We start from the raw sequence: 24856 nt of genomic DNA on the forward strand, positions 1-24856 counted from the left end.
AGAAATATTTGTGGCTCAGGGTTAAAAGTGTGGCGTCCTTGGTGCTCTCTCAGCTTGGTGGTTTCCAGGCTGACGTTTCGTGACTCAACCGGTAGCATCATCAGCCTGCGCAATAAAACATCTGCAGTGCAGCTGCCAAGCTCCGAGGGCACCAAGGTCTCCTCAAAGAATTTCAACCCTGGATTTCTTCATTTCCTGTCATATTTGAACTACAGGCTAACCATGGAACATGTCGAGCAACAGGTTCAAGGCTCGTAAGAAAAAAAAAATATATTTGTAATCAGCTTGTGGAATACTCCTCCAAGAAGATTTTTGTAATTAAGTTGTTTTTTTTTAAAGTCTGCCTTTATTTCTTTATAAGGAACTCAAGGAGGCAAAGTTATCTAATACGCTCCTCCTCCTTTTCCTTCCAACAACACCCTGTGAGGTGGGCTAGGCTGAGAGAGAGAGAGAGAGATTAGAGTCACCCAAACAACTTCCATGTCTAAGGTGGGACTAGAACTCACAGTCACCTGGCAATTGGCCCAAAGTCACCCAGCTGGCTTTCCTAGCTAAGGCAGAACTAGCAGTCTCCTAGTGATTGGCCCAAGATCACCTAAGCGGCTTTCATCAAGCCCAAGGCAGGACTAGAACTTACTTGTTCTGACCTAGGCTTTCCAAAAGCATGAATCCGATTCCTCGTCCCAATAAAAACCCCTTTTATTTAGTTTAAAGTGAATTCCTCTCGGCCAACAGTCTTTAAAGTGATTTCACAACTATACAGACCTTTATCAGGCTTGGAGAGCTGCCAGGCCGATGTCTTCCAAATGCCAGGCTGTAACAGCCATTACTTGGCAAGAAGCCAGGAACAGAACTTCACCCTAATGAATTGAAAAAATTGTCTCCCGCAAACACCCCTCCCTTTTCGCTCCTCTTTATTCCCAATGGGAGGGGACATTCACCATTCGCCTGAGCCTTTACTCCTGAGTCGACCCTTGTTCCTTAACTGTTCCCTTCCCCTGGTAGCTCTGTGCATGCGCGGACTGGGAACAGGCTCCAGCTGTTCTTCTTCCTCGCTGATCTCCGACTCCTAAGGTAGCTGATAACTGTCAGACGGCCCTGGCTCCATCTCTGCCTCCGACGCAGAGCCCTCGTCAGAGCCTTCCCCAGACTCCAGGACTGGCCCAGGTTCCTCCCCAACCTCCTCACTGTCTGAGTCTGCCGCCAGCTCCACTGGCAGGCCACAACATTGCTGTCTCCTGGCGATTGGTCCAGCTGCATTTCCTACCTAAAGTGGGACTGGAACTCACCGTCTCCTGGTTTCTCGCCTGGGGCCTTAACCACCAGACCAAACTGGCTTTTGAGACTTGAAAAATGACGAGGCTGCTAGGTTAAGAGAGCGTGAAAAGAGGTCCAGGAAGGTTCCTGGAGGACAGTGGTGAGACATTACCAGCTTTAATGGCTGGTCATGCCCCCTTGGCATGGGGACCAACCTTCTATCTATCTACTGGCAACAGGAACAGAGGGAGAGAAAGTATTTTGACCTGGTAGACCCAAGATATAAGGCTGAATGCAGGCTCAAGTTGGCCCAGAAGGGCAATTCTTACGTTCTCACGAACTTACTTCACCTTCTTACCACTCCCTTTCTTCAGAAGATGGAAAACCTGCCGTTCTCCAACATAGTTCTGAAACAGGAAGCATGACATTCTCTTGTACTGGCACATTTAACCATTTCTGTCAGTGGTTCTCATCCAGATTTTGCAAAGGGGACAAGGGGGGCACGCAGAAATTTTTTACTTTGAAGATGCAACTTTTGCAGGAAATGTTGAATCTTTTTTTTTTTTCCTTCTGAAAAGCTGCAAATGATTTCAGCCAGCCTATTCATCACGGTCACAAGGATTCAGGGAGTTGACGCAAAAAAAATAAATCCAGCCTATTTTATGAGAGTTGAACAGTTCTGAGAAATGAAACACTTGGACATGCAGTGGGGGAGGGGTGGAAACCGTGTTGCATTTTGCAAGTAAGGGGGTTGGGCAGTTGGAAATAAATTAATAGGCAATTGTAGTTTATTTTCCATCTGGTTTTTGTTTTTAAACAATCGGCTGAAAACTTGCTTGAAGTGGAAAATTTTGACTCTGGGGAAAGGTTCACCCCGATATCTGTTTTATACTTTAAATCAGAGTTTCCTAACTGTGGCAACTTCAAAACTTGTGGACTGCAACTCCCAGAATTCCCCTTTTCTGACTGGCTGGGGAATTCTGGGAGTTGAAGTCCACGGCTCTTAATACTTGTCAAGGTTGGGAGACCCTGATTTAAATGCACTGAGAGAGACCCAGTTTCCTCTTATCAGCTTCAGGATGTTGCCATCTTTGGAAATTCAAGGCTTCCCCCTCAGTTACACTGTTGGAAATGCTTTTACTTACTCTTGTTATTCCACAATTGTAATTATCCTTTTATGTTCAGTTGAGTTGCTAATAGGATAATTAAAGAGCTCCTCTTCCAATTCTTTGGAATGATGTTTGTGCAAAGGGCAGCTCCTCCCTGGATTAGCAAAATTGGGGAGATTGTGAGGGTTGTAATATCTGCATTGCAAACGCGGAATTTCTTAACTAATCTCCCTGGGCTGCAGATGGCCACTCCAACACCAAAATTATCCTGTTTTCTAAACAGAAGATTGTGCTGTTTGCCTTGCTGTGTTTAGTGTGGCAAGATTTTGTTAACCCCAGGATTCCCAACAAAGTAAAATTTACCGTAGTGGTTTTAAAGCTGTGATCATAAAGTCCTACCAGAAGAACCCGGATCTTAACCATGATAGAAGCAAAATGTCAAGTTTTTTTTTCCAAGAAGAGAGGAAATACAGGTAGTTCTCAACTTCCGGCCACCATTGAGCCCAAAATATCTGTTGTTAAGTAAGACATGAGTTTTATGAGCTCTTACTGCAGTTAAGTGAAACTGACTTCTGCGTTGACTTTTCTATAATTCATGTTTTTTCTATTTCACAGTTTTCCTTTCAACACCATACATATTTTGTGGACAGTGTACTGACTGCGTCAATGTCCTTTTTAAGCAATGCTAACAATGATAATACAAATAAGCATATATAATCCTAATCTTCCAACTTCTCTTTACAGTTCTCTCTTTCCATTAATTTATTTAAGCATAAATAACATTTCTTATTTATTGTCCCCTATTAAGTCACTTATATTTAATACTAGCTGGATATCCCGTGCTTCGCTACAAAACTATGTGGTTGGGCTTAGTTTTTGGGGAGGAAAATGGGGGAGAATTCTGCCTCTGCCTACCAGCATCCATCGGTATTCATCTGGCTAGCGTCCTGTCCTGTGGGAGAGAGTTAAGGGCTCTTTGGAAACTGAAAGAGTATTTGCTGCATGAGCAAGGAGACAGCAAGGAGCCTGGGCGTGGCTTAGCTCCACTGTTCTGTACTAAAGCTGGTTGCTAATGTGAAATGGAAACTCCTCTCCTCTGCTTGAGTTTTGCATTTGGAACAAGTTTCTTTTCAGGTGGGGAAAGGGAGTAGAACTCTTTAGCATCAGAGCATGTTAATAATAATATAACGAAATACTGATGCTCTGATGGTCATTTTGAAAAATCCTTTCTTAGTGAGCACCTAGAAGCCAAGAGGAACATATGTGCCAAATTTCAAGCTTGTAGGCTTTACGGTTCTTGGAGATTTCGTGATGATGCATGAGTGGTATTTCGCTTTTATACAGTATATATATAGATTTTTAAAATTACTCATTATTTCACCATAATTTCAATATCCCCAATATCTAGAACTACTGATCAGACCAAATATTAACAAAATTTAATCAATCCCGGGATGGATTATATCTCAAAATCCCCACAATTTCTAACCCGTAAAAGTTTTTAAGTTCACAATATATTTTAACACACAGTTTAATATTAATAATAAAATTAAATTACCTAATCCTAAACTTCCACCTTCTACTCTCAGCTCACTTTTAAATATAATAAATTCTATTATCTATTAGTATATACGCTACTGTTTTTCCCTATTTTCTACTTTTCCATTTCATTAATATATTTTATTAGCCACCCATCACCTCTTAATCTTTTGGGAGTTCCATCACAGCAGCCACGGTTAATTGTCAACAGTCAAAGCTATCACACAGCTGGGTGGCTGGGTTCACACACATGTGGAGTTGTGGTTTAAGGATGGCAGTTAGGCAAACCTCATCTTGTGTTGAAATACTCACAACAGCCGGCTCTCTCGCTTTGATTTGCTGCTTTCCCCCCACCCTGCCCCCGGTTTTAGGTCTCCTCTTGAGCAGGAGGGAGGCAAGGAGAAGACAAGAGCAAAAAGCTCTCTGCAGAACAGGAAGTTGAAAAGATGAGCTCTGAAGGACTGTCTCTGCTTGTCAAAATCTTCCCGTCGACTCTGTGGCGCTTTGGGCTCGGTGGATCTAAGAGAAGGGTAATTCCTATGGACGTGGAATTTACTCAGGCTACGTAAAAACCCGCCCGCGGTTCTTTTTTCCCTCTGCCACTGGATCCCTATTGATTCCAGTGTTGCTTTTTTAAAAACGGCAATCGGACTTTTGTTTTCCTTGAAGAGGTTTCCCTTCCCATTCCAGAAGCTTCTTCCGTTCTGACGGAATGGCGGGGAACGGAACGCCTGCAAGGAATCTTAATCCTTCCATTCTAAATATAAATCCTTCCCTTCTTCACCGAACAAGTCAGAACGGAAGAGGCTTCTGGGATGAGAAGCAAAACCTCTTCAAGGAAAAACAAAGTCCAGTTACCTTTTTTTTAAAAAGCACCTTTGAGACAACCGTGATTTGGATGATGGTTGACTGAATGGGTCGGTTGTCCATGGACTCTTGAATGTCCATGGTAGCTTGCAGAGGAGAAGCATCTGGCCAGTTTGAATGGTGGGCAAAGAGAAGAAAGCAAGTGTAAAATCCATCTGTCAGCATCTTCACTCGTCTAGCGCGAGAATCTGGTCGCCTATGGCAACCGGAGAAGTCATAAAGTACCAGATTACTATGCAGTGCTCCGGGTAGGTTGTAATGACTCTTTATCTGGGTAGAGATGGCATCAATCTCTCAGCAGAAGAGGACAGTTTGCTCTCTTCCATTGGATCTTTGGGGACTAATTAGACCCCAACAAAGGTTTCTCCTTTTCCTTCTGCAAGTTAGAAGCCGAATACAGGTTGGTGAAGACCACTCTAAAATCTGATAAAAACAAAGAGCTGCGTGACAAGAGGGATCTAACTCCTCTGGAACTACAGTTAGTACCGCCTGGCATTTTGCCCTCCAGGTTGGTGGGCTTGGGTGGGCGAACAAACCAGTGGTGGGATTCAAAAATTTTTTACTACCAGTTTTGTGGGTGTGGCTTGGTGGGCGTGGAAGTGTGAAAAGGGGCCACAAGCCCCTTTTTTCAGGGCTGTTGCAACTTTGAACAAGCAAATTATTGTAAGCAAATTATTGTTAGCCAAGGACTACCTGTAAAACAAAGATGCTCAGGTTCTTTGCAGTCAGAACACAGCCAAGCCCCCACCCAATCAAGTCACACCCCCGCTAGCAGTTAAAAAGAAGAAGCAGCTGCAAGCTCACATTACTCTGAGAAGCACAGAGCTGAAGACACAAGCCTGAAGATGACGAATGAGACTTCATCGAAACGTTGCCTAGATACTTCCAAAACCCGAATAACCAAAGATCCATATACATACATACATACACACACACACACACACACAAATTTACTTTTACACTTTTACATTATCTTTTCTTTCTTTTGTCTCACCAGACATACCATTTTTCCCAGACCATATAGTGTTCTTTTTCTTCCCTCTCCTGCAATTCCATTGTAAGTTGGTTCATTTCTGCGCAATCCATTACTTCCTTTATAGTAGTGGATTTTTCTTTTCTTTTTCTCCAGCCCCCGTCCTGGTCTCCCCCATTCTTGTTTCTTTGCACAGCCTGTAAGGATCAGGGTGGTTGAGTGACCTACTTAATTCTCCCAGGCAATTTGCATGTATATTAAGGGTATATAAAATCCATCCCCTGCGGGGATACTTGAATTCTGATTAAATTTTATTGATTGTCTCTCAGCCTTTTGTAGTCACCATCCTTCCTTCCTTCACAAGCGTCCCTGGCTTACACATAACCTCTTCCGTTCTCCTCCTCGCTCTTGGCTGAAAATTTCCACAGTGGTTTTTTGCCTAAAAATGCTAGTTAGCTGGCTGGCTAGGAAGGTTGAATGCCAGGACTTCTTACTATTATTATTCTTGAGTTTTTTCAGGCGGGGGAAAAAAATGTTTCTTAATCTGGTGATAAAAAGCTGGGAAAATTGGAAGGTAAAGAACTGACTTGGGCAGCAAAAAGAAGGGGAAAAAACAGGCTTTGAGTGATGTTGGAGAAGGAAAATCAGAGTTGGTGAATTCTTGGGCAGGAGACCACTAAGGGATCCCATAAACTAGATTATGGGAGTAGATCTCTCTCTCTACTTCTTTCTCCTTCTCTATCTCTCTCCCTCTTTCTATCTATCTACCTGTTTCTCTCTGTGTCTCTCTCCTCTTTCTCTCAGTAGCTGTCTCCCTCTCTTTTTCTCTTTCCTCTCTACCGCTCCATCTCTATCTACCTCTTTCTCTCCTCTCTCTATTTCTTTCTCTTCTGTTCTCTCTCTCTCCTCTCTCTCTAGCTCTATCTCTTTCCCTCTATGTAGCTCTTTTCTTTCTCTCCTCTCTGTCTAGCTATGTCTCTCTCTCTCTCTCTTCTTCCTCTTGTTCTCTCTCTCTTCCCTCTCTCTTTCTGTCTCTCTCCCTCTATGTACCTCTCCTCTCTCCTTACTCTCTTTTTCTCTCTCCTTTCCTTCTCTTAGTTATGTCTCCATCTAATTCTCTCTTTTTTCCCCTCTTTCTCTCTCTCTCCCTCCCTCCCTCCATCTCTCTCCCAGGCAACAACAGTGGTCAGCCCCTTTCATATGTTTTTGTCAATGGAAACTCATCCCCGAGGGGATTTTTGCCTTTTAAACGTACGCCCCCAGAGGCTACCGAATTGTCAGTAAAAAGTTTGATATCAATATTCCTCTGCCTAGCACCGCCTAAAATTAGATCAGCCTCAGACGTACCAAGTGTTTCATGCTTGACTTCTCTGCCCTTTTGGACTACTTCATTTTCATTTTTTGCCTCCAGTGCCAGGTATGAGTATATTCTTGGTGTGATGAACTCGTTGGCTCTCCCACCCACCCCTTTTTTTGAGGTTTGCATGGCACATTTTCCCTTAACTTGGGAGCAGATCCCAAACTGTGGTTGGGAATGTGAGCTGGTGGCTTTATCAACTCCTGTTGTTACTGTTTTTATTAAGCTTTTTAAAAAAAAAAAATTTTTTTTTTAAATCAAAGTATTTAATACTACTTTAGCACTTAGACACATACTAAGAAATACCTTCCAAGAAAAAAAAAGTGTAATGAAATACAGGTAGTCCTCAACTTACAACCATTTGTTTAATGACGGTTCAAAGTTACGACACAGAAAAAAGTTACCGGGTTTTGCCTCGTTTTAGGACCTTTCCTGCCACCTGTGGTTTACGTGAATCACTGCAGTTGTTAAAGTTAGTAACCAGGTTGTTAAGTGAATCCGGCTTCCTCATTGACCTGGTTTGTCAGAAGGTTGCAAAAGGGAATCGTGTGGCCTCAGGACCCAGCAACGGTCATAAGTATGAACCTGTTGCCAAGTGTCTGAATTTTGATCATGTGACCATGGGGATGCTGCAATGGTCATAAGTGTGAAAAATGGTCATAACTTACATTTTTCAGTGCTGTTGTAACTTCGAACGGTCAGTAAGTGAACTGTTGTAAGAAGGAGTACCCTGTTTCCCTGAAAATAAGACACCCCCCCAAAAAATAAGGCCTAGCATGATTTTTCAGGATGCTCTTAATATAAGCCCTACCCCCCAAATAAGCCCCAGTTAAGATTGTCAGCCAGACAGGTGCATTTTAGTACCGTATTTCCCTGAAAATCAGATATAACTGGAAAATAAACCTAAAGTGTCTTTTGGAGCGAAAAATTAATATAAGACTCGGTCTTATTTTGGGGAGAACACGGGTCTGTAGTTGAAAAATGTGGGCTGGTTGTTCTCTTGAACGTGGATTTTGAAGTGGATTCTGGGATTACACCAGTCTTGCTTCATATGGATTAAAAAGCAAGGAGTGGAACAGATGAAAGAGGTGATTAAAGTGTTTATTCATCCTCTGGACCTGGTTAAACCTTGAATCAGAGTTTACCCGGAAAGCCAAGGGTGTAATCTAGGCAGGGAAGCTAAATTCCCAGACGAAGTTAAATGCTTTGGTAGGTTTGTCAAGACCATTATCCACAATAAACATTGCCTGTAAATATTAACAGAAGTGAGCCTTGACCTGTTTCTCAATCCTTCTTAATCTGGTACATCTGGATTCTACAACATGAGAAGGTTTAGACCGGCTGTTCTCATTGTCGGCCTCTTGAAAATGGGAGGACTACGACTCCCAGAATTCCACAGCCAGCATGTTGAGTGGAAGTCCACACATCTTAAAATGGCTGAGCTTCGGAGGCCGTACTTCAACAGAAGGCAACAGAGGCCCCCAATTCCCTGCTCCGTGGCACGGTTTTGCTTGAAGAAATCTCACTTCTCCTCCAAGAAGCTTCTTCAGTTCTGATCGAATGGTGAGAAATGGAAGGATTCATATCTGTAGGATTTATATTTACAGAATAATAGAAAAGATTTGTATTTATATGATATCAGTCAGAACCGAAGAAGCTTCTTGGAGGAGAAGTGAAATGCCTTCAAGGAAAAAGTCCAGTTACTTTTGGAAAAAGCAACTTTGGGGAAACCATGACCCGCATGACTGAGAATCTCCATAAACATTTAGTTCCTATTGTCCGATTGTAAAGCTCAGCCATTTTAAGACGAGTGGACTTCCAATCCCAGAATTCCCAGGCTGGCTGGGGAATTCTGGGAGTTGAAGTCCACTCCTCTTAAAGTGGCCAAGGTTCAGAAACACTCAAGGAGAATAACGTCCTCCAATGTTGTTGAGGTAGGAGTGGAAAAGGAGTGAGATGAGCAATACCTCATTTAATCTTCCAGATTACGACTCTGTCTAGTTTTTGACAAACATTGATTCAAATATTTCTTCCATTTCCAAGGCCGCATCCCTTATAATGGTTTGATTCCTCCTGAGAAACCATAAAAAGCTGTGAGGGGTGAGTGAAGCGCAGGCTTGGGTTGGCAATGTGGAGGCAGGTGTTGCCTTTCTTAACAGATCTTGAGGGCCAGAAACTTGCCACGTCCCTTTTAATTAAAGTTGCCTTCCCTGCCCTTCTTGAAAAAAAAATTAAAAAAAATGCAGCGCGCACGCCAAGCTGCTCTCGCTGATCCACATTAACCTAATTGTGCCTTCAAATATGGATTTTTCTCTCTCTTTCTCTCTCCCCCACCCCAAATACAAGGGAACGAGCCTGCTTTGGAAACAGCCGATCCAGGAAAAGCGAGCGAACTGTTCCCACCTCTGCCCTCGTTTTAAACTTGTTCCTTTAAAAGGATTTTTTAAAAAAAAAAAAAAAACAGGCCCTTTTCCATAGACAACATGCGTAAGCTGAATTCTTAATGCTTCCACTTCACACTCGATCTGTTTTCTTATCAAATTAAGCGGCCTCATTCATGCTGTGCAAATTGCCATGACTGAAACACAGGACTTGGGATGGGAATGTCACTTCCCATTAGGAGCAACTTCTGCGTTCGGCTCTCTGGGAATAAATTGTCCTGGGCCGCTTAAAATAAAACTTGAAACCCAACAAACCCTATCCAAATAAACCCGTTCCGATTGCAGGAACTGAAAGGTTTTGGAAAAGAGGCGGGGGTGGTGGTGGACTTGCTGACTATTTTTATATTTTTTTAAAAAGAAAAACCCAAAGTGCTTCTTGTCTGCTTCCTGAGCAAAATCTTTCCTTCGGAGCAGAATCGTCTAGCAAAACCTGCCTGAAGCTTTCTTCTCTTTTTTTTTTCTTCTTCTTCTTTTCTCCTGGAATGCAGAATAACATAATTACAGTCTATTTTTAAAACTATCCTTCCAGAAACGAGACTGCAGAGCAAAGGGGGGGGGGGGGGGGGAGGGAAACCATCTTCTGCTGCCAATTATGGCCTATCATCGTTACAGGAGGCTGGCAACTTGTGAATCGTGGTTTCTGAGTCATCATTTGCACAGGATGAGGGGGATTGGAGTGAAGTGGGACCTTCATTGGGACCTTCAGCTTAATTGGCCTTTTAGAAATAATTTAGGCGATGCGGTTCCTTAATGGAGGAATTCTTGGTGGGGCAGTCTTGACCGGATGGGATGCGGCTGCTTTTACAGGAGCAACATGGCGGCTTTAAGGCTCCCGGATCTTCAAACTTGACAGCTTTAAGACTTGTGGACTTCAGCTCCCAGAATTCCTCCTCCAGTCATGTTAGCTCGGGAATTCTGGGAGTTGAAGTCCACAAGTCTTAAATTTGCCAAGGTTGAAGACCCTTGGATTAGACAGACAGACAGACAGACAGACAGACAGACAGATGGAGATAGAAGATAGATACTGTAGATCAGGGGTCTTCAAACTAGACAGCTTTAAGACTTGTGGACTTCAGCTCCCAGAATTCCTCCTCCAGTCATGTTAGCTCGGGAATTCTGGGAGTTGAAGTCCACAAGTCTTAAACTTGCCAAGGTTAAAGACCCTTGGATTAGACAGACAGACAGAGATGGGATAGAAGATAGATACTGTAGATCGGGGGTCTTCAAACTGGACAGCTTTAAGACTTGTGGACTTCAACTCCCAGAATTCCTCCTCCAGTCATGTTAGCTCGGGAATTCTGGGAGTTGAAGTTCACAAGTCTTAAAGTTGCCAAGTTTGAAGATCCTTGCTTAAAAGCCTCCCTTCAGGGGGAAATTAGAATAATAATAACAGAATAACTGAATTGGAAGGGACCTTGGAGGTCTTCTAGTCCAACCCCCGATCAGGCAAGAAATCCAATACCATTCCAGATAAATGCTTGTCCAATCTCTTCTTTAAAAACCTCCAGTGATGAGCACCCACAACTTCTGGTGGCAAGCTGTTCCCTTGGTTAATTATTCTCACTGTCGGGAAGTTTCTCCTTAATTCCAAGTTGCTTCTGTCCTCGGTTAGTTTCCATCCCTGGGCTTATGTGCTTCAAAACTACCCCTCCCTTCATTAATTCCCAGATATAAAATATTCACAACTTGGAGGACAAACGAGAAACAGCAGCATGTGTGTCATGTCTGATTTGCCTGGGACAATGTGGATGGCCTTTTGCCCTCCTTTTCCTTTCCTTTCTCTTTCAGTTTCCTTCCTTTCTTCTGCTTAGCATGTTTGGCTGGCCCAGCTGGTGTGGATGGATGAGAGGCCAAAATCCAGCAGCCACTACCCGGGAGAGTAACTCAACTGAAAATACCTGAGTTTAAAGGGGCAAACCCCCAAACCCCTGAAGCTCCAGATGGCTTAACACTGCTTTGTTTTAGAAGTTGAAACAACAGTTGAGTTCCCGTAAGACATTCGGCCAAATATTACACCACCTCAAATTAGCCCAGTTTGGTACATTGTGTGAATGTGGTCAAACCCTGTATCAAACATTTTTTTTTAAAAAAAAAATAGAATATCTTATTTTTATCTCACAAAATTAGTAGTATTCTCAATTGCAAATGAAGAGAAAATTTTGTCTGCAGCTGAGCCAGTTCAAATGCTAAGAAGGTGTGTTGTCACCTAAGAACTTTCCATCCTATGTTGTTGTATAAGGGAGTCCTTGACGTAGTTATAACTATTCGTTTAGCGATTGTTCAAAACTACTACGGGCATTGAAAAAAAGGCCTAGCAACCAGGTCTTATCACCCTTAGGATGGCCATAGCATCTCCCACAGTCATGTGATCAGAATTCGGATTCTTTGCAACTGGCAGGTCTAGTGGTTAAAGCTCCAGTCTAGAAAGTGGGAGGCTATGAGTTCTAGCCTGCCTTAGCCATGAAAGCCGGCTGGGTGACTTTGGATCAGTCACCAGGAGACTGGGAGTTCTAGTCCTGCCTTAGGCATGAAAACCAGCTGGGTGACTTTGGATCAATCACCAGGAGATTGGGAGTTCTAGTCCCGCTTTAGGCATGAAAGCCAAGTAGGTGACTTTGAGCCATTCCCTCCCACCTCAGCTCAACCCACCTCACAGGGTTGTTGTTATGGGTAAAATAAGAGGAGGAAGGTGTGTTGGCTGTCTTTACTACTTTGAGTTATTTATAAAGAATAAAGAGGGAATAGAAACCAACCAACCAATAAAATAAACAGTGTCCCGTCATTAAAGTGCCTTTCCTGAACTCCGCCGGTATGTGAACATGCCCAGTTCTTGGCTCCGGTAAGGAAATTCGTGATGGTGGGGAAATAGAGCTGAGCTTTTTTTGTAGAATCCAACTCCTACGGGGGTCTCAAAACGATCTGAGATGATAATGCGGTGGTAAGTCAGCATTCTTGCATCCTGTGGGTTCATTCGGCACTGTTCTCCATCCACGCCAGATTACAGGAGATGGTTACCACGCCAGATGTTCTGTCCTTGATGTGACTTTTATTCATTTCTCTCCTTCCAAAACATCCCCCACCCCCCAAAAAACCCAACCTCAGGCCTCTTCATTCTCCCCCCGCCCTTTCCTGCTCTCTACATTGTTCTAAGCACCCACCCACCCCTCTGTTTTAAAAAAGCACCTTCCAAATAAAACAGGAAGCCATCTGTTTGGAAGGGAGCGGGAGGAACAATAGAATATGAATAATATATTTTAAAAACTGCCAAACGGGATTGACTTTCCTAAAGGCTCTGGACCCATCCGCCAGGTAACCTTTGAGCTTCTCTATCCTGGAACACACAGGTGTTCTCAGACCCTCAAATTCACTTTATTCCTCCGGTGCTGATTGACGGCCTTCCGGTATCTCTTAATCTACCCTCCCTCCCTATTTTGCAATGCTGGGAAAACCACGTTCAGCACTGGACGTTGTACGTGGCCGAGGGCTTCTCCTCTTCTACTATGGGCTCCCTCGCTTACATCTCCTGCGATTTTTTTTTCCCCCTCCCTCTCCTTTCCTCAAATTGGCCTGACTTTTTGCAAATCGCTCCGGGCAGAGCTGTAAATTAGGGTAAACAAGTCATGAATTCAGCTACCGCTTTCTTTCTTACTCGCTCCCAAACGCTGTTTCTTTTCTTTCCCCGTTGCCTCTCCAATTCGGCTTGCATCGAGCATTGAAATCCTTCGGCTAGGAGGGGAAACTCTGAATTAAAGGGCAAATCTGAGAAGGTTTGACTGTAGGAAAGAGATCCCGTCTAAAGCATTCAGTACCAAAAAAATGTTAAGCTTCGCCATTTTTCTTCTGTAACTCGATAACAGAATAACAAGAGTTGGAAGGGACCCCCTTCTGCTGAGGCAGGAAACCTTATACCATTTCAAACAAATAGCTGTCCAGTCCCTTCTTGAAAACCTCCAGTGATGGAGCAGCCATAACTTCTTGAGGCAAACTATTCCACTGATGAATTGCCCTCACTATCAGGAAATGTCTGCTTAGTTCTAAGTTGGTTTTCTCTTTGATAATCTCCCGCCCATTGCTGCGTCTTCTGCCTTCAATTGCTTAGGAGAATAGCTTGTCCCCTCTGCGACACGCCCTCAGATATTGGAAGCCTGCTATCATGTCTCCCCTAGTCCTTCTCTCCTTTAGACTTGACATAACCAGTTGCTGTGACTGTCCAGCGTATATTTTAATCTCCAGCCCTCTGGTGTTACTCTATTTCTTCACCCCATTTAGGGTTTTTTCTTGGGGGGGCGGGGAGGGATTCCTGCCGTTTAAAAGATTTTTGGATGGCATCAGATCAGAACATCTCTGCCAATTTTATCTGGTGACCACTGCTGCGGAAGAATTTTTCGGTGCATGGAATAGGCCAGGGGTCTCCAGCCTCGGCAGCTTTTAAGACTTGTGAGCTTCAGCTCCCAGAATTCCTCAGCCAGCCATGCCGGTTGAGAAATTCTGGGAGCTGAAGTCCCTAAGTCATAAAGGGGCCATTGTTTCCCATCTTTGCTTTAGGACATTCCCAACTTTCCTTGAACCCAAGGCAGGAGATGCTCAATTGGTGCGTGACTTACAGTACTGCTCCCCTTCTCCCCCCAATTCCTTGTCTCTCTGGATTAAAACTTGGATGCGGGCATTAATTTTAATGAACAGCCCAAATTGGCATCGCTGGTGCTGTCTAGGCTTACGTGCAGATTGCTTCTGACAAGGATGGAGGGCAGAAGCAGACCCCGCCACCTGAAGAGAAGAGAAGAGAAGAGAAGAGAAGAGAAGAGAAGAGAAGAGAAGAGAAGAGAAGAAGGGACTTAAACATTGCTTACAATCTTATTTTCTACTGTGTTCTGACCTAGGCTTCCCAAAAGCATGAATCCGACTCCTCGTCCCCATAAAACCTCTTTTGTTTAGGTTATAAAGGGAATTCCTCTCCAGCAAAGTCCCAGAAAACAGTCTTTCATGAGATTTCATAACTACAGACTTTTATCAGGCTTGGAGAGTTGCCAGGCTGACATCTTCCAAACGCCAGGCTGTAGCAGCAATTACTTGGCAAGAAGTCAGGAACAAATCTTCAGACTAATTAAACAAACTAATTGCCTCCTGCAAACCCCACTCCCCTTTTGCTCCTCTTTTATTCCCTATGGGAGGGGCCATTCACTGTCCACCTGTGCCTTTACTCCTGAATCTGCCCTTGTTCCTTAGCTGTTCCCTTCTCCTGGCAGCTCTGTGCATGCACAAACTGGGAACAGTCTCCAGCTGTTCTTCTGCCCCACCGATCTCCAACTCCAAAGGCAGCTGATAACTGTCAGACGGTCCTGGCCCCATCTCTGCCTCCGATGCAGAGCCCTCATCAGAGCCTTCCCCAGACTCCAGGACTGGCCCAGGCTCCTCCCCACCCCCCTCACTGTCTGAGTCTGCCGCCAGCTCCGTTGACTACTGGCAGGCCACAACATCTGTCTCTCTCTTTCTCTTGAATGCTGGTTTCGGGCTTTCTGGGACAAACATCCATTTCCACCATCCATTGGTGCTAAACGAATTGGGCACCGTGTGTTTGTATGTGTGTGTTAAATGGAGCACGGCCTGATCCGTTACTGTAATAACGGGACCCAAATAGTAGCGCTAAGAGATCCTCTTTGTCCTGTGAATCCTTCTTGCTGCATCCTGTGGCACAGTCTGGAGAGGTCACCTCCCTCTTGGGGACACAGCATGCTAGATCCTTTGCAAACAACCTAAATTCTCCTTTGGCTTGTTCAGATGCCAGATGGGCAGCTGTGCTTCACTCCCCTGCAAAGTGGAGGAGGTTTCATGTGGCAGGTCACTGCTCTGGCCCCAAACTCCCTGTGCCACCAAGATTTTTGAAAAAGGTCCCTTTGATGGATGGAGAGGCTGCCTGCTGCAAAGCAATGCCAGATTCTAGCAAACAAGTGTGAGTCTAGTGGTTAAGGGACCGGGTTAGAAAGCAGGAGATTGTGAGTTCAAGTCCCGCTCCGGGAGATTTGGGGCTAATAACTAGGAGACGGTGAGTTCTAGTCCTGCCTTAGCCATGAAAGCCAGTTGGGTGTCTTTGGACCAATAAACAGGAGACAGTGAGTTCTAGTCCCGCCTTAGCCATGAAAGCCAGTTGGGTTGTCTTTGGACCAATAAACAGGAGATGGTGAGTTCTAGTCCCGCCTTAGTCACGAAAGCCAGTTGGGTGTCTTTGGACCAATAAACAGGAGACGGTGAGTTCTAGTCCCGCCTTAGCCATGAAAGCCAGTTGGGTGTCTTTGGACCAATAAACAGGAGATGGTGAGTTCTAGTCCCGCCTTAAGCCACGAAAGACAGTTGGATGTCTTTGGGTTTGTCCCTCTCAGGCCAACCCACCTCACAGGGTTGTTGTTGTGGAGAAAATAGGAGAAGAAAAGTGTGTTGGATATATTTACTGCCTTGAATTATTATTTAAAAGGTGGGATATAAACAAATAATAAAGCAAGGCGGTGGCACCTTTAAGGCGCTTAAGAAAACAACCAGAACATCCAGGGCTTGTTCAGCAGAAACAAACCTTGGAACTGCTGGTGGGTTCTCAGTGCTTAAAGGGATCCTGGATGGTCACATGTCAGAGAAGCTGTAGCAGTGCTGCGCTCTGCCAGGAGTTGGACTAGATGACCTTCAAGCATCCCTGCACTCTGGGATTCCAGGTCTCCATTGGACGGCAGAAACTAGACGGCTGACTCGATGGCATTGAGCCAATCTTCTCCCAATAGAGAAGCGCGAGCCTTCTTTTTCCCCGAGGTCCGTTCTCCTAAACTTCAAATTGGATATCGAGAGGGGCATCTGCATAAATATTTTAAATAAATAAATAGATATTTACTGCTAATCCGGGTTGGGAGATCAAGTCGCTTTTCTACCCACAGCTCAAAACAAAACAAAACTAAACTACAAGAAGTCCTGCCAAATGTTTACACTCATAACCTGACAAACAATCCAAGGGGTTTGTTTTGACTCTGGAGGTGACATCCTGCTTTCCTTGAATCCGTGGCTCCATGCAGAGTCTGAACAATGCAAGGTTTCCTTTGAAGCTGCAGGGCCACGCCGCCACACCTTCCTTAAGAATTGGGCAGGTCCACCTCCACTGGCTGAGTTGCCTTTCCCTCAATGATGTCACTCTTTAAGTGACAATCTTACTGGATTTAATTCAGGAAGTGACAGAATTAAGAGTTTCTTTGTAATCCAGGCTGCAGTGGGTGGGCGAGTGTGAAACCTGTTTTCTTTTAGGATCTAAAACCTTGGCCCCTTTAAGATGGGTGGACTTCAACTCCCAGAATTCCCCCAGACAGCATTGTTTCTCAGCCTTGGCCCTTTAAGATGGGTGGACTTCAACTCCCAGAGAGTTACTGAATTCTGGGAGTTGAAGTCCACTCATCTCAAAGTGGCCACGTTTGATAAACATCGATTTAACCAATGAATAAATATAAGAGCAACCTACTAGAGTAGAGTTCTCCAAACGTGGCCGCTTTAAGACTTGTGGACTACAACTCCCAGAATTCTCCAGCCAGCATAGCTCGCTGGAGAATTCTGGGACTTGAAGTCCACAAGTCTTAAAGTTGCCAAGTTTGGGGACCCCTCTACTAGGCTGCCTTGTTGCAACTGATAAAAGTTCATAAAACATCTTTGCTGAAAGCATGGTACAGCACATCAGTGGCTTAATTTATCCCTGCAGCTGGAGAAACACCCATTATTTCAATTTGGGTGGCAGTGCCGAAAGAAGAAGAAAGTCCAACTAAAAGAACATGGTAATAATTAAAGGCTTGAGTTATATGAGATTCATATCCCAGTCCATTCTCATTGAGGGAATGGCTTTGGGTCAGCCCAAATTATCTCTCAGGGTGGTGACAGTTGAAAAGCAGGTTAATTGATTGACTCAGGTGTGCTACCCCATGTACATATTAGCTTCAAAGTTTTTTTTTTTAAAGTAATATTTGCAATTAACAGTGCAGTCCTTGGGAGGCATAATAAGATTATTAACAATTCTGGCCTTATTAGGGAAAAATTACAGTGTAAAACCATCTGCCAATGTACTTAAATAAACTTTTAACAAATCAGGTGGTTAAAAAAATGAGGTGGTCATTGCTTTTAATTTTGGCATCAAGAGCCTGTTTCATATGGAAAATTTGAGCCATTTTTCTAAAATTCAGAAGAAGGGGGCCCAAGAGCTGCACATTTCATGCCTCACAAAGCTATGTAGAAAGAAGCAGATAAAAATAGAAAGGATAAGACGGTGATGGGTGCCTATTGTAGTAAATATAGAAAAATACGACAAATAAAATCTTAGCCGCACAGAAACATTCTTCAGTTAGCAACATAAATATTGAGCTCAATTGTGGCTGTAAGTTGAGGACTACTTCATAAATAATCTTTTACGACAATAAAGGAGTGAGTTTGAAGGGAAAGAGGCTAATCCTGTACCTTCACTCCGAGACTTTAGAGCCTGTTTTTTCAATAAAGTGAAACAATCTTTTTAATTGCTCTCTATGCTTAGGGCATTCAGCGTTCTTCCCAATTTACTAGGGTTTCAGTGTGTTAATTCAGCACCACATCAGTATGTCTATGTCTAAAGAGCTGCTTTCTGTTCTCCCCAAAAGGCTATTAACCATAAAGAGAATTGTAGGACGAGCCCAAATCATATGTGTGTCTAAATAGGATGGTTTTAAGATATAGTGATTTTTCAAACTGGACAATTTTAAGATGGGTGTGGATTTCAAATCCCAGAATTCCCCAACCAGCCATGCCGACTGTTAGAAAGGGTAGTTATGGAAAGAAGGGAATTAAGATGTAATTTTAAAGAGAGAGGGTAAAGATATAAATCTGTGATCACTCAAAAAGATTTCAAGCTGGTTCTTTATCGTTTTTCTCGTTTCTGTTTCTTTTCATTTCTGTTTCTACTTTCTTATGCATTCCATCTTATTTTCTTCATTGCTTTTTTAATTTTTGCATTGTTTTTATCTCATTAAAAACTTCCTCAGTTAATGTAAATTTTGCTGCCATCTCCTTTTTCACCCCACACTCCAAGTGTACAGGATTTCATTTTAAATATTTTCCTTTCTGATAGGATGCCATTTCTCATTTCAGTTTTTCACTGGCTGGGTTCACACAACATTCTAGACTAGGATAAAAAAAGTAGTTGTATGTTGTAGGGAAGCAGCCATTGTCTTAGTCTGGGGTGCAAAGTGGGGTGCAAACCATAAACCGTCGTAAGTTTTATTTCTTTGGGCATCCCTGGTGAGATCACAATCTTTTAACCCCTTGTGGGGTGGATTCTGGGCAACCAAATGAAGCTGAGTGTTTACTGGCCCGATGCCCTTTCTGTTGCCAGGGTGGAGTTTTATTCAGCGGATATATAGTCTCATCCTGCCCAGAGAGAGAAATATCTGCCTCTCCCTAGGATCGAACTCACAGCCTCCTAATTGTGAGGTGAGAGCGCCACCTCTACCACACCACTCAAGATGAGATGAACTGAGCAACTGTTTGCTCCACTCACTTTGGGGTTTATAGCGTGTCGTGTGAACCCCATCCGTGTCAAGATTTGGCAAGCGCAGCCAAATCATTGCTCCTTTAAAAGATGAAATAACATTTTGCGGTAAAGGTTCCCCTCGCACCTACGTGCTAGTCGTTTCCGGCTCTAGGGGGCGCTGATGCTCATATCCGTTTCAAAGCCAGAGAGCCAGCGCTCTCCAAAGACGCCTCCGTGGTCACGTGGCCAGCATGACTAAACGCCTTCGAAGGCACACGGAACGCTGTTCCCTTCCCACCAAAGTGGCCCCTATTTTTCTACTTGCATTTTTTACGTGCTTTCGAACTGCTAGGTTTGGCAGAAGCTGCTGGGACAAGGAACGGGAGCTCACTCCGGTATGTGGCGCTAAGGGTTCGAACCGCCGAACTGCCGACCTTTCTGACTGGCAAGCTCAGCGTCTGAGCCAGTGCCTCCCTCCTAGGTAGCCTTTAAAAGTGCTTCTCAATTACCAGAAAGTGACACCGTGCAGGCACTGACCCGTCACTCAACATTCTTGTATATTCCTTCTCTAGTTGTCCTTGCCCAGCAAGTGACGGTCCACCATGAGGTCACCGGGTTCCTGGGGAAGAAAGTGGTTTTGCCCTGCAGTATTGCGCTAACTGGGCCTGACGTGAAGCTCAGTCAAGTGACCTGGGTGAAGGAGATCGGAGGTCGAAGGCAGAATGTGGCCGTCTACCATCCGAGCCATGGACAAAACTACCCAATGGAGAAGAACAGCAGGAGGATCCGTTTCCTTGTAGACTCCTTGACGGATGCCACGCTGGTCATTGAACACCTCCTCATGACGGACGAGGGCACCTACTCTTGCGAGTTTGCCACCTATCCCTACGGCAATGAAGTCGGCACCACCAACCTGATCGTCTTAGGTAAGACTTGCTGTGATGCCCCTGTCGGAAATCTGATTCGGAGGGGGAGGCCGAGCAGCTGACAGGGAGTGGGAGTGTGGCTCCGTTGGCTGTGGAGGAAACTGGGGAAAGGCAAAGTCCGGCTGGGCAGAGCAGGGGAGAGGGGGAACAAGGGAGAGGGAGTTCAGAGGAAGACCCAGGCCCATCCCCTCTTCATCCTAGGGCACGCAGGGAGGAACGGAGGAGGGAGCAACATGAGTTGCATGGCTTACAGGGGAGGAAAGGGCCCTGATTCCCTTCATTAGCTGCAGCTGGGAACACAGTGTTTAAAAAGGGAAGCTGCACGTAACAAGTTGTTGGGAGCAAATCGTGAATTTATTTGGTATCGTCGTGGCTTATCTGTGTTCCTGGTGTCTTCCCAACTGTGTTGAGTTTTGCCATGCTTTCAAGTCTGAAATTCCTTCACCTGCCCTGCCAAACTAATTACTTCAGTTTGGCTTCTTTGGACTTTAAGTTACAGTTTGTGTCAACCATGTTTTAGACTGAATTCTGTGCAGACAAAGGCTGTTCCTGTGAGAGTTTTTCTCCTGCCAGAAGATAACCTGGACATTGAGGGCAAAGTTGGAGATAATAACGGGATTCTTATTGCTTATCTGACTGTGTTGCCCTTGTGCCACGCCCCGGGTCATCACAGTTGCTTTCCATCAGCAGGTGAAAGCCCTCCGGCTAACACTTTGCAAGGTTCACACACACACACACACACACACACACACACACACTCCCAAACGAAGTTGTGAAACTCTGAGTTGCAGTTCATGGAGGAGCTCATAAGGCATGTGAACCTGTATGGGCAAGGGTCTTCAAACTTGGCAACTTTTGAGACTTGTGGACTTCAACTCCCAGAATTCCTGAGCTAATATGACTGGAGGAGGAATTCTGGGAGTTGAGGTCCACAAGTCTTAAAGCTGTCAAGTTTGAAGAGCCTAGCTGTAGGGGAACACAGAGGTGTAAGGTGAATGGCAGCCATTGGTAAAACATGAGCTTAGCCCAGGAAATCGGAAAAGCATGACAAAGAAGCTCAAAGATTAGCCAGCTTTGATTCTCTTTGGTATAAGAGGTTTTCAAGTACAGTATAGGTAGTTCTCAACTTACAGCAGTTCATGTAGTGACTGTTCAAAGTTACAATAGCATTGAAAAAGGTGACTTACGTCTTTCACACATATGACTGTTGAAGCAACCCCACAGTCACATGGTTGGATGCTTGGCAACTGACTCATATTTATGACGGTTGCAATGGCCCAGGGTATGTTCACCTTTCCGACTTTCCGACAAGCAAAGTCAATGGGGAAGCCAGATTCAGTTAACAACTGTGTTATTAGCAGCTGCAGTGATTCACTTAACGACCGGGGCAAAATTCACTTAACAACTGTCTCGCTTAGCAATGTTGGGCTCCATTGTGGTCATAAGCCGAGGACAGCCTGTATTACAACCTAGATCAAGAAAACAGAATTTTACTATTCCTTGGGTCTGTTTCCTAATTGACTGACCCTGAAGTTGACTTTTGAATCCTGAAAAAAAATCTATATCGAATATTTTCAGCTCATACCCGGTAACATTACCCCTGTGAGTTTTATCTATATATATAAAAACGAAATACCCCTCATGCATCATCACAAAATCTCCAGAACCATAAGGCCTACAAACTTGAAATTTGGCACATATCTTCCTCTTGGCTTCTAGGTGCTCACTAAGAAAGGATTTTTCCAAATGACCACCAGAGCATCAGTATATCCTATATTATTATTATTAACAGGCTCTGATGCTAAGGAATTCTACTCCCCCTCCCCACCTGAAAAGAAATCTCTTCCGTATACAAAACACAAGAGAGGAGTTTCAGTTTCAGAGCACCAAGCAGCTTTAATATAGAACAGTTGAGCTAAGCCACGCCCAGGCTCCTTGCTGTCTTCTTGCTCACATAGCAAATACTCTTTTCAGTTTCCAAACAGCCTTCAACTCTCTCACACATTGACAGTAGGCTAGCCAGATGACTACCGATGGATGCTTGTAGGCAGAATTCTCTCCCCCCTCACCGCCTATTTTCCTCCTCAAAAACTAAGCCCAATCACATAGTTTCGTAGCGAAACACGGGTATCGAGCTAGTAATTTTATAATTTTTGAAAGGCGACACAACAACAACAACAACAATTGGTTAAATAAATGAATGGCTGTTCGTAAGTGAGAAAGAGAATTTTAAGAGGCCAACACCCACTCTTCTGAAGAACCCAGTCGGCTGCTTAAGAGTTTATTTATTTATTTGCAAAACTACCCCGGCTTTGCCCGAGTCCTCTGGCGTTGTGGGCCTTTAGCTCCCCAAATGAGTGAAGCCAACCACATCTGTTTCTCTGTACATCTGGTACTCAAGTGTTCCTGACGGTTTTGAGTGACTTCCTGGGGGCTGTTGCGCACTTGAGCAGATTTGCTAGGTCATGCATTCTAGGACCGCGAGATAGCGGTGTGTCCCCATTCTTCCAATTAATTACGGGCCACTCATTTTATTGCAGGATGAATTCGGCTAATGACACTAGTAATAGGTTCTTTTGCGGAGCAAAATTAACACACACTACCCCCACACACAAAAGGCTGGAGTCTGCTCAGACCTAACACTCCTTCGGAATCATTTCTCCAAAGGTTTCCTGCAGAGATATTTGGTAAGGGGCTCCTCTTTAGAACTACGGAGAAATTTCCTGACCGTTAGAACAATTAATCAGTGGGACAACTTAACCTCCAGAAGTTGTGAATGCTCCAACACTGGAGGTTTTTAAGAAGAGGTTGGATAACCATTTGTCTGAAGTGGGTTTCTTGCATAAGCAGGGGGGTTGGACTAGAGGACCTCCAAGGTCCCTTCCAACTCTGTTATTCTATTCTATACCTTAAGAAGGCGGCTGATTTAAAATGCAAGGTTTCTGCATTTTGCAATTCTGCAGGAGCGCAGAATATGGGACCGGGCGAGGCCCTCTTCCGGAAGTGAGCTTTGCTTTTCTTACTTTAAAAAAACAAAACCAAAATGAGATAATCCTCCACTTAGGACCACGATGGGCACCGGAATTTCTGATGCTGAACAAGGCGGCTGCCCAGGGAGTCGTTCCCACGTTTTAATACCTCTTTTGCCACTGTTGTTAAGTGAATCGGGCAGTCATAAAGCCAATCTGGCTCCCTCCCGCCATCATTTACATCGGAAGTCAGCTGGGAAGGTCGCAAACGGGGATCACGTGACCTCAGGATGCTGCAACTGCCACATAAGTCCATGCCAGTTGCCAAGCACTTTGGACCACGTGACCATTAATTGTAACTACAAGGATTGGTCGTAAGTCACTTTTTTTTCCCCCTGTGCCAATGTAACTCAGGACAATCGCTAAATGAACATTCGTAAGTTGAGGATTACCTGTGATGTAGAATTACATAATAATAGTAATAATAGTAATAATAGTAATAATAATAATCAGAGACGTGGAGTTATTTCTTGAGCAACGCCTGCTTGAAATTTTTGAGACCCTCTGGAAGGCTGTGCAAAAATTTTCAGCAGTTTGGGGTAGTACCAATTCATGTGGCAGCCTGTTCCACTGGCTAATGAATAGTTCAGTCAGGAAATACCTTTGGACATCAAGCCTGAAATTCCTTCCTGAAACTCTTAAGGTGTTCTTGCCCTTTGAGTAAGCAATGAATGAGACCCCGCTTTTTATCTATGTGGCAACCAGTCAGATATTTGAAGAGCGCTTCTCCTATTGACTGAATGCGATCAATGCAAGAAAGTTTCCAGGAGTCCACATTTTTGTACAACTATTTCTGAAACAAAAAGTTAAACCTCCTGGACAATAGTTGAATCCCAACCTCCATCTTATGTCTCCCCCCCTGGCCCCTGTTTTTTTTTTTTTTTTTTTGACCTGTAAAACTCAGGTATCTCCTGAGAATGATTTTGCACACGTTGTAATTACAAACAATTATAGGGATTTTTGCCCTGTGCATTCTACACAGACTCGGATGCTTCTTTGCCCTGAATTTCTTATGATTACAGGGGGAATCTGTGGGAAACTTCCAAGAACCTCCCTTTCTCTTTTATCTGGAGATCCCATTCATTTTACTTCCAAGCATGGCAACCCCTCCGGGACTTTCTCTCCGAAATAGATGGCACCTCTGGGTGGGGAGATCTGGCAAACGATGAGAAAATGTTGTCCTCTCCTTTCCCTCCCACCCACCCGCCCCCAAAATGTTGTGTTTACGCTCTGCAAATTACTTGCAAACAAAGGTCCCCGGATACTATCTTTGAAACTAGCATAACTAGCTCTCTCTTCAGAGAGATTGGGTGATGCAAAGAAAACATTAGGCTCCCTTTAGAAACCCATAAGTCCTGGCCGGGAGAGGGGCATAATCCCCATAATTTAAACCAGGGGTGTCCAAGCTTGGCAACTTTTAAGACTTGTGGACTTCAATTCCCAGAATTCCCCAGTCAGCAGGCTTGGAGTTCAACTCCCAGAATTCCCCAGTCAGCAGGCTTGGAGTTCAACTCCCAGAATTCCCCAGTCAGCAGGCTTGGAGTTCAACTCCCAGAATTCCCCAGTCAGCAGGCTTGGAGTTCAACTCCCAGAATTCCCCAGCCACATGAATGGACTTCAGCTCCCAGAATTCCCCAGTCAGCAGGCTTGGACTTCAACTCCCAGAATTCCCCAGCCACATGAATGGACTTCAGCTCCCAGAATTCCCCAGTCAGCAGGCTTGGAGTTCAACTCCCAGAACTCCCCAATCAGCAGGCTTGGAGTTCAACTCCCAGAACTCCCCAATCAGCAGGCTTGGACTTCAACTCCCAGAATTCCCCAGTCAGCAGGCTTGGAGTTCAACT

General features: G+C 44.4%; 1 protein-coding gene across 2 annotated transcripts in view; it reads left to right on the forward strand.

The window, feature by feature from the left end:
- Window positions 1–24856, forward strand: part of NECTIN2 (nectin cell adhesion molecule 2) — a 78442-nt gene that overhangs the window by 21788 nt on the left and 31798 nt on the right. For both annotated transcript variants that reach the window (XM_087940178.1, XM_087940177.1), the window contains exon 2: window positions 19630–19983. In XM_087940178.1, coding sequence (XP_087796304.1) covers window positions 19630–19983 — 354 coding nt within the window. The remainder of the gene's footprint in view (window positions 1–19629; window positions 19984–24856) is intronic.

Source organism: Pseudonaja textilis, chromosome 10 (genome assembly GCF_049901715.1).
Source record: "Pseudonaja textilis isolate UNSWEBS1 chromosome 10, rPseTex1.2, whole genome shotgun sequence".
NCBI classification, from domain to species: domain Eukaryota; kingdom Metazoa; phylum Chordata; class Lepidosauria; order Squamata; family Elapidae; genus Pseudonaja; species Pseudonaja textilis.